The sequence below is a fragment of the Ischnura elegans genome, chromosome X, assembly GCF_921293095.1.
Source record: "Ischnura elegans chromosome X, ioIscEleg1.1, whole genome shotgun sequence".
In the NCBI taxonomy this organism is placed as follows: Eukaryota; Metazoa; Arthropoda; class Insecta; order Odonata; family Coenagrionidae; genus Ischnura; species Ischnura elegans.
The window spans coordinates 35,788,403-35,804,220 of record NC_060259.1 but is presented as its reverse complement, the minus strand read 5'-3'; the positions used below and the strand labels follow the sequence as shown (position 1 = coordinate 35,804,220).

At 35.9% G+C, this 15,818-nt stretch overlaps 1 protein-coding gene across 1 annotated transcript in view; it reads left to right on the top strand.

Moving 5' to 3' along the window:
* LOC124171563 (neuropeptide CCHamide-1 receptor-like) overlaps positions 1–14,277 on the top strand; it is a 289,746-nt gene extending 275,469 nt beyond the window's left edge. The window contains exon 3 of the mRNA XM_046550735.1: positions 11,556–14,277. Coding sequence (XP_046406691.1) covers positions 11,764–13,059 — 1,296 coding nt within the window. The 5' untranslated portion in view covers positions 11,556–11,763 and the 3' untranslated portion in view covers positions 13,060–14,277. The remainder of the gene's footprint in view (positions 1–11,555) is intronic.
* Positions 14,278–15,818: the final 1,541 nt, after the last annotated feature.

The window sequence follows — 15,818 nt, the reverse complement described above, 5'->3', positions numbered from 1 at the left end:
TTATTTCATCAATCAATATGATGCTATATTTTTACCCTTGACATAAAGTCTTCATAAGTATAGCCTTAAATATTCATGAAACTGGACGAAATAATTTCCAGAAGCTAGGTGCATGCTTACGACTTTTGATTCTTACATTAATGAGTAAAAGCGTATTTTTAAACCTACTGTTTGAAAGAAAAACTCCGTCGAGTGTCCGGAATCTTAAGTCACATTTTTTCTGTCCACACCCTAATATTTTTGTAGGAACGAATGCTATGTCGTGCGAAATGTGTCAAAGGTAGTAAAATCAACGATCTAATGTCCTGGTTTTCTGGCAGCATATCGTGGGCCTTTGATCCTGAGGGGAGGAAGTTTACGAAAGTCATATGACCTGTGAATGTGCTTTCCGCATGCTAATTCGTGGTAGGGGAGTCTGTAGACCACTGACGAGCAGCAGGTATAATAAAACGTTCCGGGGCCTCAAAGGTGATGTGAGGGAGTAAAAATGATGAATGATAAAGTGCTGGCCTTAAAAGTCTACGGGACCCAAAAGCGGTTGATTACGCTATATGTACGCTCAAGGATAATGCGTTGACAGTTATTGTGTAAATGACCATGACTGTGTCTCACTCGTAGTCTCAACGTGAATTTGTATTCGCTCACGTAAAAGGGCCCGCTTGATTGAGATGATTTCTGCGCCGAAGACTGAGAGCCGACGCCGCGGATCCATGCTAAATCAGACCATGACAAAGAACCACCTATAATTAAAGCCACCGTTGATTTTATTACGTTTATTCGTAGTCAACGTTTTCTCTGCCTCATCCAGCCTTGAGGTAAGATGTCCACTGTGACCTACCTTAAAACACAAATGCTCCGAATAATTAAATAACAAGAGTACTGGCACACTGGATCATTCAGAAAGAATGGCGTATTTTTACTGTAATATATTGCTATATTCTGCTCTTGATAACAGAATTTCATATGCAACCTTGGATTCGTAATTAGTATTTCGATATAGAAATGGGCACGAAAGCAGTTAGTGACGAAATTATCCCAATTAAAGGTAATTCATGGGTATTTACAAAACAAACGAAATTAGATAACCGGATTTTACTTAGTTGCCTTACTGTCTTCGAAACTTATTCTTTTTATAAATCAACTCACTCCGACGCTCCCCCCCCCCCCCCCCCCCCCCCCCCGCCAGAGGCCGACGGCCTTTTATTGTCACCATGGAAGGTTTTGCACTTTTTGTCTACCGTTTGTTACTTATGGATCGTTACTTTTCAATTGGCTAGTATACTTAAATATAAGCAATATTTCCTCTTTCAAGTAAACGAGCGCATGGTACGTAATTTACCACGTGAAAATGTTTTTTTTACAGAAGAGCAGCGTTTTTCTGACCAAAAAAATAAAATAGTCTGACTGGGTCTCAATTATTCAATTCAAACACAAAAAAGGCTGAGGACATGTTCCACTGTAACACTCAATTTATACTTACTATCATTATGTAACGAGTTTACGAAATACAATGAACTACAGCTAACTGCATTTTAATTGATAAAGCATTACATAAAGCGAGTAAACTCTGCAAAAAAGTAGAGTTAGAAAAAGAAGAAGTTTCTGATCGAGCTCATCGCAATTTGGATTCATGTGGAGCCTTACATATTTCTGTTACTTTGAAAAAAAATTTGATAAATGTAGTTCGATAAATACTTTTAACATGGCATCCATCAATTCAATATAACAAATAAGATCAAACGCATAATTAACCCAACGTATCGTGAGCAAATGAAAGATTGTCCTCCTAGAGAAACGTTGCTCTGATTGAAAATCATATAATAAGGAGTTCAATGTAGGTTTCCTCACAATAAATACAAAAAAGTGGAGAAGAAATGTGCCTGCATAGGGTATTGAACACGGGACCCTCACGCGTAGCTACAGACTCTATCGACCAGGCTAATTGATTGCCATGTTAAATATTAAAAACGCAGTCATTAATTATTTGTCACATTTATGTTGGTGGTGGTTCTCGGGTATTGCTGTGTAGAAAACATTTTCACTCAACGTTTCACTCCTCCTACTGGGAGCGTTATCAAGAGAATGGAATGGCACAATGAATTATTTGTCACATTACTCAACCAAATTCTTGAAATATGAATAACGTGTGACTGCGGTTTCCCTTTGTAAGCTTAAGAAAGGATGATACAAACAACAGAATTACGTAGGAACTGAATATCAATATCTAGTGCAAATGCGCAAAGTGGAGATCTTTAGCATGAATTGGGTTTAGTTTGACGAATTTTACAAGATTGTATATCATGATCGCGAACGATATCACTCAAGGAATACCTCTCTATAAAGTTTTATTGAGTCGGGATACACAAACATCTCCTAACTGATTTCATATCCAATATAATTCGCAGTAAAATCATCTAGTGAGCTTATAAATTTCATGATTTCGAAGACGTTTACTACTAAATAAATTAGTCACTCAATGAAACGTGATCTTATTAAGACAAATAATCGAATAAAAAATACCTAACATTGCACTTAGCCTCCATATTTTATTATTCACTTCCATTGATGTACCAGCTCACGGATAGCATTACACATTAAAAAGGATACCAACAGAATACAGAACGTAACAAAAAATAAAACGTTATCACCATCGCAAACAATTAAAATAAAATCATTTTTACCTACCATTCTTTTATGAAAGGTTTTTTATATATTTCTGCTGCAATCGTGTATCGGCAACAAGACAGGAACTGCAGTCAACAGCAGAATCATCTTAACATCCATACTTTCGATTTTAATAACACCGAAATTTTATATACAGAATGTAATTTATCAAAAATAACATGTAATTTCCTACCTTATAATACTCCTATTTTCCTTTGAATACGCCTTGATGCTTACAAATTTTCGTTCTTATGGAAAGCAGCTATTACGAAATTGACTTTTCGAAAATTACTTTGTAACTTTCCTACTTTATCTTCTTTTCGCTTTAATTCCCTTATCTTCAATTCCAAGTTTTCTCCTCTTGTTTGCATAAACAAATATGTTGATGAGATTTTTTGTTTTTATCTTCCTTCCAATTATCGCCACGCCGCCATTGGATTTTGGTAGCCATTTTTTGAACTAATTTCCATACTCAATTTTTATTGAAAATACAAATAAACAATGGATATTTAGTGTTTTCATAATTTTTCCTGGGGGTTAAGACAACTTTAGAGAGGGTCGCCATTAGACTTTTTGTCGTATGATACCCCGTTCAACCCAAAAATTTGTTACACACACACATGAGTGATTGATTGAGTCAGTCGGTGAGTGGTCGTTAGGGGGCTTTATAGTATATAGATTAGGTTCACTTTGATTCTTTGAGGATAAAATCCAGTTATATATCCAGTTATATTAAAGAAAAGAATACCCAAAAGTCTCTTAGAAAGTACATAAATGAAGGTATATCTCAATGACTTATAAATAGTAATAACATATTTCTAAAAAGATATTAATTATATTTTTAAGTTATTCATGCATACCAACATAAAGCATTCGTATAGTAGACGGTGAATTGTGCAAATACTTAAGGTTTTTAAACTAGTAAAATGTTGATACATTAAAAATTAAATTCGCGGTGCACGAAAGATTGGTACGCGGTGGTTTGCTGATGCTGATAATACAATCAAAAAACATAGCATGTGGATATGCGGGTATAGTTATTTGATGACAAAACCTTGTTTGGCGCTTGCTGCACTCAACTAGATCTAAGACTTCAAGCAATATCATTGTCGTAAAGCGACTCCCTGTGATGCAGGAGACACTTGAAGAACTTGGAAAGGAATATGGTCCACTCAAACTTTCTTTGCTCTAAATCCTATTTTGAATTTGTTTTGAAGGAATTAATAATACCCTGGATGTAGGAATAGAAAATGCGTTATTCATAAGGGGAAAGAGTTTTACGTGCCTCGAGGGCATAGAGAAATCAAATATTCAGGTGTAATGCATGGAATAAGATAGAATAAACAAGGAAACAAAGTGAGGTAAACACTGACTTAGAAGTAAAGATGTCTAAAAACCAACGAGGAAATGGGAATCTAGACAAAGAATATTCAAGGAGGTTGGTATTCAGAGGAGATCGACTATTTTATGTAATCTCAAAGGGTGGGAAAAGCAGGCGCATAATGTAGAAGAGTGAAAGAACTGACAAGTGATACAAAGGAATTGCGATCACCACCGCGAAAGAAACAACAGGGAAGCTGCCAGACGAACTGAAACGGGTCGAGAGAGGGGGAAATAGACGTCAAAGGGACGCCTTGGCAAAAGGTTACAGGCCTGTTAGATGAAGTAAATAAACGGAAATTGACGTTCACCAGTGTGGAAGCGGAAAGAGATATGGTGATGGTCGGAAAAAAAGATCGAGAAATCTAACAAAGGTATTGGATTGGGGAATAGAGAACTAGAATTTTTTCAATGATTTTGTGAAAATTACTGTTTATAAAGTTCTGAGCCTTTTATACAAAACATTGATGAGTTAAATAGAAGAATAATTCGTTCTCAATTCGTGTGCCGAGGTGGACTGATGCCAGATGCCATGCATTACATCTATTACACGCATTTCGTGAAGTAGAGGATAAAATTAGATTGCTGAAATTTTATGTAATTTAGCAACTTATGCTTAGTAAAACAGAAACACTTAGGTTTTTTTACGTCTTTCACAGTCACTTATCTCGCTATAAACGAGAGAGGACTACTATATAATGGACTATGTGTTCTGAAATACTTGGATTGCAAATTGGACAGCCAGTACTTATATTTCGTGTAGGTTTTTTAGAAATTGACGTCCACCAGGGTAGAAGCGGAAAGGTATGATGATGGTCGACAAAAATATCTAGAAACCTATGGAAGGTATAGAATGGAAAAAAAGAGAACTAGATTTTATCAGTGCTTCGTGGAGATTTACAGTATGAAAGGTTGCCTTTTTTCCACAAAACATTGGTGAGAAAATGGGGAAAATATTTCGCTCTCAATTCGTGGGATGAAATTGAAACTAATAGTGGATTGGAGACATATTATGTAATTTAGCACCTTGTAAAGGTGAAAAATTTTGGTTACTTTCGTCACATATCTTGCTGTACATATTGAATGCGTATTGATTGTATATTGACTGAGAATTAAGAGGCAATGGACTCCCATATGTATTTCAATGCTTTGATTGTAAATTGGATTTCCAGTACTTATAATTAATTTAGGTTTATCAGAAAGTGACGTTCACCTGGTCAGAAACAGAAAGAGTTACGGTGATGGTCGGTAATTGAGAAATCTAAGGAATACTTTGAATTGGGAAAGAGAGACGCAGAAATTATCAATGCATCAGTGAAAGTCAATGCATGTAAGGTACTTAGCCTTTTTATACAAAACATTGATGAGAAAATCAGAATATATTCCGCTCTCAGTTCTTGTGCCGAGGTAAATTGATGCCGGTTAATTTCAATAATTTTATTTATTCAACAAATGGATGAAGTTGAAGCTAAAAGTAAATCGGAAACGTTTTTATGTAATTTAGCACCTCATTTTTAGCAAAAGTAAACCATTTGGCTTTAGATTTTCATAGGCATATACCTATCTCGCTGTCGTCGAGTAAGAATATCGTGGTAATAGACTTCTGTGTTATAAAAGCCTTTGACTGCAAATTGTTCAGCCAATACTTATAATTGGAGTAGCTTTTTCAGTAACTCTTTTTTTAATGCAATTCTGAAATGTTTCGTTTGGCAAGTCATGAAAAAATACGAATTCACGTCGAATTTCATGCTTTAAGGTTGCATTAATAATGTTTCTTATCGATGAAATATGACTTACGTAGCCCATGTATCATCGCTTTGCTGAAATAAAAATGGAGACAAGAGCTAATAATTTTGAACAGACCAATAAGAATAGTACATTTCTAATGCCAACTACACAATCAATTCAACAATTATCGTGAAAGGGTTCTTGTATTAACATGAAGATGTATGGAGTGGATGACAGGAGTGATCCACCCAAATCCAAATAATAATAGTCATGCTTTTTGTCAATCCTGAGCATTGTCGCAAAATGAAGAGGTATAAGCAAATGGGCTCATCTTCTTCAAACAAATTGAAATTATTTTTTTCCCGATTAATTATTTCCATTTTTATTGATCATTTCTCTAATTTTCATTTGATTCTCCTCTTTTATTTAATTTCTAAACAAAACATTTCCATAATTTTCGTAAAATTCATTAACCCAGTACATTTACTATCCATTAAACTCTTCAGATTTCATGGATGTATCCTTGTATGATTGAAATAAATTTGATTCAAATATATCATAATGATAAATGGGGACTAATAAATCAATTTTACAATTAAAAGCTAAAATAAATTCAAGAATTGAAGAATTCTCTCCATGGATGATTACCCTTGTATGAAGCACAGATGGGTGACTAAGATAAACTGTAAAAAAAAACAGCATTTGATATTTGTACCGGATCTGTAACATCCATTAAACTCTTCATCCAATTCACCATCCATCCAAAAATTAAGAATAATAAATTCATTCCAAAAACTATAATGCATGAAATTAGTCAAGCAGGTTTATACAATAGGCAAGGATGACTATTATGAATGGGTTGTGGGCTATTATACTGCTAATTCTAAACAGTGGTCAAATTTTTGTTAGCAGCAAGATGTCAGGCTTTTTTATTTAAATGAGTTGACAATCAGTTGAATCCATTCTAAATTCCATAACCTTGCTAGTGTGGCACGGGTAAATTTATTAATTATTATTTATTAGTAAAATTAAAAATAGATTGATGAAAAACGGATAAAATTCGCTCTGTCAAGTGCTGCTCAAGGATTCAAGGACTCAAGAATTTATTAAAAAGTCCTGTTTTATACCTCCAACTATGATAATGTGGCATGGTTTCTCTAATACTGCAGTTAACAGAATGGCTAAGAGTTCGTCAATTTTATGTCCTATCGTGATTTTAGTCAACATGTAAATGCGACAAAAATAGCGCGTTAATGTAAACCTTAGATTTTGTACGTCTATGTGATTCAGTCACCTATAAGAATGGTAACTATAAAATAAGTTTGGGAAAGCCAAATAATTATTAGTATTTTTGTGAAAGAAAATGGTTGGAACGGCAGAAATAACAGAGATTTGGCAATGAGGAAACAAATAAAATCAAGTAAAAGTTCACACGTATATCATGTTTCCACTCAAGAGTTAAATGTTAGTAAAACTTAAATCTTGAATTTATAATTGATTAAATCATAGTTTCTTATCCTGCGGACAGTACTTTTCCTATTCTTTAATTTATTACATCACTACATTTAGAATTGAAACTGCAAATAGTATATCTTTCCTTTCAGTCAGATAACGTGGAACTAAATCTAACTAAGTTTCACAATCAATGGTTGTGATTTGGGAGACAATTTAGCTTTCATCATCTCAAGGCCTTATCATCTCTTTTGTCCATCTACCCTCTTGATGCCTCGTAAAACGTTTGCTTTCCAGTTCCTGTTTGCTGGAATTCTGCGGCTAGGCTCACCGGGATCCGTCACCGGAAGAAGGCAGTAAGATTTTTCCGATATTTCAATGCTAAACTAAATGCCGACTCAATAGGCGTGTGGCAGGTGGTGCTAGGACACCATCCATTTGCACAAAAAGGGAAAGCTATAACGAATTTACACCTAGCATTTATTAAAATCCATTATCGTGCGTTGGAAAAATGAATCCCCATACCTATCCGTTCAGCAAAATATCTCTCTTGATTTAATGTTTCTGCCAAACCTGGAAATTTACAGAGATTCTTAAATGATTTTCTACGTGTAGCTTTATAAGATATCCATTCTAAATAGTTCAAGCTATCTAAGCCCTGCGCATAGCCTCTGAGTCTCTTGTGGCTCCCAGCCTAATTCGTTTTATATCTGTGTAACGCTTACTCTACGCCCTTGGCAGTTTTTGACGAATCTTGCAGCCTCATATGAAATTTAGTCCTCAGTACTTTATTCAGTTTATGGATTAAGTCTTTTTGCACTGGATCCCACATGCTTGCTGCATATTCTAGGTGTGGCCGGACGAGTGTGAAATAGTACCTCTTATTTCTTATTTACCTTCTCGTCCTAATATCTTCCAACAACGCGCTTGACGAATTCTAGCTTCTTCATGGAAATATATTCGGCCATAAAAAGATGGAACACCCATTGTGCATCTAGGGATTGTATTTCGGTGGAAATAAACTAGATAGTAAGAGGACCAAATAGAATAGCGTAGGACACGATGGTATTTACGAAGCGAGAGCAATATACGTATGGGGTCATTCCTTGAGTTATTTTCCCATCATCACAGTGGACGGTGACGTTCGTCATTCCACTCAGCTGGAAGATAAAAATTACTATCTCCATTCCACCGGTGGGAAAACAACTCGGAACGTTATAGGAGAATCCGACGAGTGCTTATCTCCTTCTCTTTCTATGAGGCTCGATGGACTACAGTTGATGGAAGGTTTTCATGCACTATTTAGGTAAATTTATGAGTAAATATTTATCTATTGAAGTAGATAAATTATCTTCAGTTGATGTATTCGACTGCCTGCAAAAAAGGTCTTCCGGTAATGTGTTGAAAATAAATTTGCATTTTCAGGAGAAAAATTAGTTTCAGTACTTTTTTTTACCATTTATTTGAACAGTTCTTGGGAATAAATTCATTGCAGTGAGGCTAATATGCTAACTATGGAATGAATTTGAACGTTTTAGGAAAAAATCAGACAGTGATTAAAGTAGGTGATAAGGTGATATATTTTCTAGCATTAATGAACATTTTTAGAACGAAGTTGCCCATTTCCACCCATCACTTTCCTTGATACGAACGGCAATGGTACCACTTTGAAAAAATGATGTGGATATTGGATATATAAAATTTCGTCCTTTTTATCGAATGTTGAGGGTTTCTACAGGTGAGGTTTCCGCTTTTAGATGATACTACTACGACAGTATTCACGACAGTATTTGATGAACCATTTACTTGAGTAGTTTTGGCTGACGTGAACTAAAGAGAGGATAATAAGTCCATTTTTCATGATAGATTAACTTACGTAGCTCGAAAGTATGCTGTATCCGTTGTCCTATGATATTAGTATATCATGATACACAAGATGTTGGATGACAGAGTAATCGTTATTCATACCATGATGGAGTGGTATTTGCTGCAATATACGTTGAAATAACGTGATGAGAAGAACTTACCACATGCATACCATCTTAAAAGTTGTTTTTGTGATGCCGATTGAATTTCATCGAGGAAACTACGCAAGGAATAAGAATTTCTTTTTTATAAGCATGAACGTGGTCATTCCACTGAGGTCTATGATGACAAAGAAAAGGATAAAATTAAGCTAATGCACTAGCTTTGGTAATATCTAAAATGATGTCTTCATAAAATTTTTAAATAAAAGTAATTTTCTCGTGCTGTACTTTTTTATGCATAATAATCATCATCTTACATCGTTGGCCTCATGATAACTACGCAAGACGTTGTGGGTTGCGAATTTGAATCATAAGAAAAGGTAGCACAATTAAGGGTGAATTCATTTGAAGAATTTTAAAATGTGTTTTTGAACGGTTAAAATGTAAAAATCCTATCGTTTAATTGTTACATCCATTTTACCGTTAATCATTTTGGCCCAAAAATTAGACAATTAAAACTTCATATAATTTCGAAGCCCAATACTTTGTGTCAATGTACTAAATCCATATTTTTTAAGCATTTTACATCTCTGGCATAGTTTTAACATAAAGGTAGGCGCGTCAATTCTCAAGTACTTCTCCCATGGAAATTGTGGTGGTGAAATTTCCTCTTTCATTTTCACATTTCTCAGGATGAGTGCTTTGATAGCAATAGGTGTTTCAAAGTAAATAACAGCATTGAATACCTAATATTTGTTACCCTCATTTAATGGTAGTATATATCATGAAGCTATGGCATTTAATTAGTCTGGATACGATTTTCTTTCCTAAAATAGTTTAAAATAGCTTTAGAATATAATTTGATCAGACTTCTATAACTAAAAGAGCTTAAAGGAGGGGTATGAATGGGTATTCGCTGTTGGAGGAGCATATTATTTATTTTTAATAATATATTTTACTGTAACACATCGCTGTTTTTATTATTTCAGTCCTTTGACTTTGCCTGCCCCGTAAGGGATTAAATTTGATTAGTTTGCATGGATGGTTATGATTCCATTGAAGTGAAGCATTACGACAACGATGCTTTCCCGCACCGAAATTTTCAGCACTCAATTTTCCTTTGGTGTCTGTTCCAGAGAACCGAGTAACTTAAAGAAGGTCAATTGAAGGCTTCACTTCGGGCCTCTTCTCTTAAAATTCCCCTCTGGTCATGAATCAAAATTATGTGATTTAGGTGCTAACTTCTGGAAATGATATGGAGTTTGCACGAAGATGGATAGGCTTTTATTATTTCTACATCTATAAATTTTCCCCTAAAAGGCGTCTAAAATTCCCTGCTTCTTCTCAGCTCTACCTTCATTGTTAACTAAATATGTTCTCTCCAAATCTACGCCAGATTTGATATGCTTGTTTTTTTCTTGGTATTTATTATTTCCTATTAATTTTCCCATACTTAAAAATAATGCATTACTTTTTCCTCATTTGCAAAGGAAATGGTTTTCAGAGGTTTCAATTGAATGATTGGTAAAAGAAAAAATACGCTATACTCAATAAGACCGTTATCCTCCAGAATAGTGAACCGAGGGAAAACCTTCTTATCAATGTATACGCAATTCTTCATATGTATTAGGATATATGTATATGTATAAGCATAAGCCTGTTTTTTTTATTTTATGTTCAGCAAAGATACGGACCCTTGCTTTATACTGATATAATTTACAGTTGAAAATATTTCTTAATTAAGCGCTTAAATGTCTCAAACCAGTATGAAAAGTTTTCTACCCAATAAATGCCTCCAGTTACGATTCCAAAGTAAAAAAGAGGTTTTTTTTAATTAAAAGATTTAAAATGAAATAGTAACCCTTTTTTGACAAATGAAATTTGATTTCAATCATTAGGAAGGGCATAGTTGCACTACAGACAGATGATTTATTATTGGATCTGGCCTTTCTTCTCTTTTTGCCTCATTTTCTATAATCAATGAACATTCTCGAATGAAATGAATGCTCTGTGGAGAGCAAAGTTAAGCATGGCAAGAATTTGAATTCCAATCAAACATATCTCTCTGTTTGAATGCTCAATGGCTGTCAAATGTAGCGAGAAGTCTGTAAGTTATGAGGACGTGGATAGCCTCTTGCTTCCTCTAAATTCTATATCTACGTGATTTATAGCCGTTTTGGTACACTGGTGCGGAAGACTGACGCTTGTGTATCGGGAACCGAGACACTTGAACGTTTATCCCCGTTATTCCTCCCATAGCTTATGTGTTATAGTTACTCAAAAATTTTTAATTTTAATTGTTCAGCAGTAAATGAATCTCTGTCTGATAAAAAATTTTAAGCCTTATTTTTCTTTCTCTTTCAGATATCAGCTTTACCGGCGTGATAATTCACCCCTCTAATTATCAGAAAGTGCAAAAAAATCAACGTGTGAAAATGACATTTAAAGTGTCAGATTGCTGGAAAGACTGATATGAGAAATGAAGGAGAGCTCATAAAGGTGAAGAGAAAAAGTGTAGCCTATTTATTACTTTCTGAAGACTGATTACAACTGGCCACTGGCGTAGACCACAATGGAGGACGGTGAAGTGACAGTTCTTGACCAGAATGGTGACTTGGACGGAAATTTGACGATACATTCGAATTTTTCCACCAACAACACGGACACCTCACACGATTACGTACCGTACTCCCTGAGACCTGAGACTTACATCGTGCCCATAGTGTTTGCCATCATCTTCATGGTCGGGGTTCTTGGCAATGGGACTCTTGTGCTCATCTTCCTTCGGAACCGGAACATGCGAAATGCCCCCAGCATGTACGTGTTCAGCCTGGCGCTCGGTGACTTGCTGGTCATCATAACATGCGTCCCCTTCACGTCGACCGTGTACACCGTGGACAGTTGGCCGTACGGTGTGGCCATTTGCAAGATGTCCGAGTTCGCCAAAGACGTTTCAATTGGGGTGTCCGTATTCACGCTCACGGCCCTCTCGGCCAACAGGTTCTTTGGGATCGTGGACCCCATGAGGACGCAAAGGGGGAGCAAGAACGTGACGAGGTTCACAGTGGCAGCGGCTGCTCTGGTCTGGGTGCTGGCGATACTGTGTGCCATTCCGGCAGCTTTAGCTTCCCATATCCGAACTTTCACGATCAGCGAGCACAAGGAGTTCCACGTGTGCTTCCCATTCTGGGATATGCAAATTTTCAATTTCTCCTACCCGCAAGTGATCGTGCTCGCAAAGTTCTTCGTGTACTACCTAGGACCCTTGACCATCATCGCTTTCTTCTACATACTGATGGCCTGCCACTTGATGAACAGCATCCACAACATACCGGGCGAGAGGTGTGTAGTCCGAGGGATACATCAGCAGCAGAGACAGAAGAAGGCGCGCAAGAAGGTGTCTCGGATGCTGCTAGCTTTTGTGCTCATTTTTGCCATATGTTTCCTCCCCCAGCATATTTTTATGCTCTGGTTTTACTATTACCCGCTCTCCCAAAAACATTACAATGCCTTTTGGCATTCCTTTCGAATAATTGGATTCTGCTTGGGATTCATCAATTCTTGTATCAATCCGATTGCCCTATATTTTATAAGCGGCGTTTACAGGAAGCAATTCCACCAGTATTTATTCTGCTGGCTTAGCCGCAGTGGTGGGCGTCGGAGAAGACACTGCCGTCGGGCTCTGGGCAAGCGGCAGTTCAATATGACGCGAGAGAGGACAACTATAAGGAGCTTATGGGATTCATCGCATTCCTTGGCGCACTTCAATAGCACGCTGAAGCGAGTTGACGAATGTACCCTCACAACGTTGACAAACGGAGCAGGTGCACCTCAGATTCAGCCTACTGCTCAACAGGCAGCGAACTAAATTGACAATATGCCACCTTGTACAGTGGATAAGGATCCTGACTGGGTCTTTAGAAAAGTAAAACGCAAGAGGGCCAGGAACCAAGATGAATTCACGTGGTGTTGTGCGCAGTGCCATCTTTTACAGTGTACTCAATTTACTCGTATGTATGTACCTTAAGACTAGTTACTCCAGCTTGCATGAGTGCTGAAATGTGTGTAAAATACAGCAACAGTGTGAAAAAAGGTTATATCTATCAGTGGTTCTTGGCTGTGCTGTGACGGTGATTCGTGCAAGTATTTTTTGGAAACTAATATTTGGGTTTTGAATCGATTCGCATTTCCTTTTCAAAACTGGAAACGATAAGGGCTGACTATTTATGGATTACCATCGTGTCCCTGCTGCATCATTCACGGTGGGAAGTGAAAAACATTTTGAGGCCGTTTTTAAAACTTTGTTACGGCATTTGTCGGTAAAAATGTAACTATGGATGTGACATTGATACACATGCTATGGTAATTAGAAAATGTAAATCATATACCACCCTATCAATCCACAAATATGTCAAATAAACAATGCATGATGTACGTGCAGGATAGGACAAAGATAATTTAATCTAAAGAGCTTACAGTTCTCCAAATACCATCAAAGACTCACGTACGTTTTACTTTTGTTATAGATATCTCATTGCTCATACCATTCATGCTGTTAAGTCAACTTGTGGAGTACGTAACATGACCAAATTTTAAACATGTTTATTACTTGTGATGCTTGTTGGCACTTTTATAATACTTAAATGAGTTCATAACCATGGATGTCAATGTAAAAAAGCGCCAATTCGAATGTTAATCCGATGCTCAGGTGTTATATATTTAGGCGTACTGATGTGAAAAAAGCTGTGTTTAAAATGTGTGAGTACCATAAATCTGTCAATTGGAGCTTTTTATTTTTATACCACGAGAAAGGATTTATTTCCCCGTTCCATGCATTCAATACGGATCACTGAGAAATTAAATTGAAATAGGTAATGAATAGAATAGTATCTGCCCCAATTTTAAGAAAGCGTTCAAAATGATCATTTTTATATTTTAATCGAGGTTGCTTCTAATCCATTTGTGCTAAACTATTTATTGCGATTTGTAAAAGCCCTTCACATTGGTGTGAAACGTAACCCTGCTTTGTAGCTGATGTTGTAACAGTCAATGTATATGAGAATCCTTTTTAATAAATTTAAATGGACTATTTTAAATGCCGACTGTTATTTTTGCCATGTTTCTCTTTAATACGACAAACACTATAAGATACATCACATTTAAAATGTATAATAAATATTATTCAGTGTAATGGTAGTACAAGGATAAGGAAACAAAATTTACCATTCGTAAATTTAGATCCATGTTGAGGATACGTACACCTTGTGAGCAAAGAGGAAATTATGCTTAAGTTTAAATTTGAGATCACGGTAAGAGATAAGTGATTTTATATTATTTGTTACTTTGGTGACGTAATGCCGCAATAGGTGTGTAAACTATAAGTTAAGGCACACAAGAACTAACATAAACATGGTTATTCCCATAACATTAAGTTTTGTTTTGTAAAACAAATATTCCCATACTAATTTGGCGTGCGTTTCAACACGTATGGTTTACAGTGGAATTTTTTCTCTATTTTGTCTGTTGCGAACTGTAAAGAACATGCAAAAAGACAATCAAGATATTAAGTGAGGTAGAATCGGAGAAATATTTTTATTCGCACTTCAGGAAAGGCTGAAATTCACACACAAACACATCTTTTTGACCACATCTAGTTGAAAATGACTTTTGGGGCGGAAAAAAATCTGCATAGAATATTTTTTGATCAAAGAACAGGGGATAGTAACGTTAATTTTTTCAGATCTTTCTTTGATCATGTCACTGGTATGTAATACATATAACTTACCCTTATAGAAGATGCAGTATGATAAGGCTATGGCATCGCATTCTTTCTCACAGTGTATTTCAACGCAGGGATTAGTTAGGATTGGCAAAGGTTTATTCAGCCTAAGACGTCAGCCAGCACATAATCACGTTAAGTGAGCAAGGTCCATTCCTTGACCCATATGGCACCTCCAGAATTTTGTATGGGGTGTTTTTAGGCTTTGTTTGGGGATTTTTCGATATAAATGCGAAAAATCGTATGTAATTGGTTTCAGAAAACTTCAAATTTCATTTCTACTTTTGTTTAGTATTAATTTCAAACCATGCATAAAGCGAACGAAGGCGTTCGTTCGACAAAATTACAGTTGCTGGTTATATAAAAAAATGTGGAACCAAAATCATGAGAAACCTAGCTGTATCCAGCTAGGAAATAAGTGATTTTTATTGATATTCGTTTTCCAAAGAGTATGACTGAGTATCAATTTATCATAGCGATGAAATTATATTTCTTTTGATTAAACCAGGAAATCAAATATTTTATATACATCAGTGACAGTTTTAAATAAAACCTAAGGTTCCATAGTTATATCATTTGATTTCTAACATTATCGAATTCCTTTCATGCATTCCTTTAGTTATATTTATGTAGCTATATGGAATTGGTGCATATAATAAAACAGTCCCACTTGAAAAATATATAAGTTTCTATCGTAACCCTTTCTCTTAGTTGGCGTTTTACGATATTCATATTGATTTTATGCATACAGGTTTTGTTTTTGGATTGCATATAACAAAGTTTTCTTAGTAAACAAAGCGACCGATTACGCTTTCAAAATAATTTTAATTCGCGGAATTTCATCACCG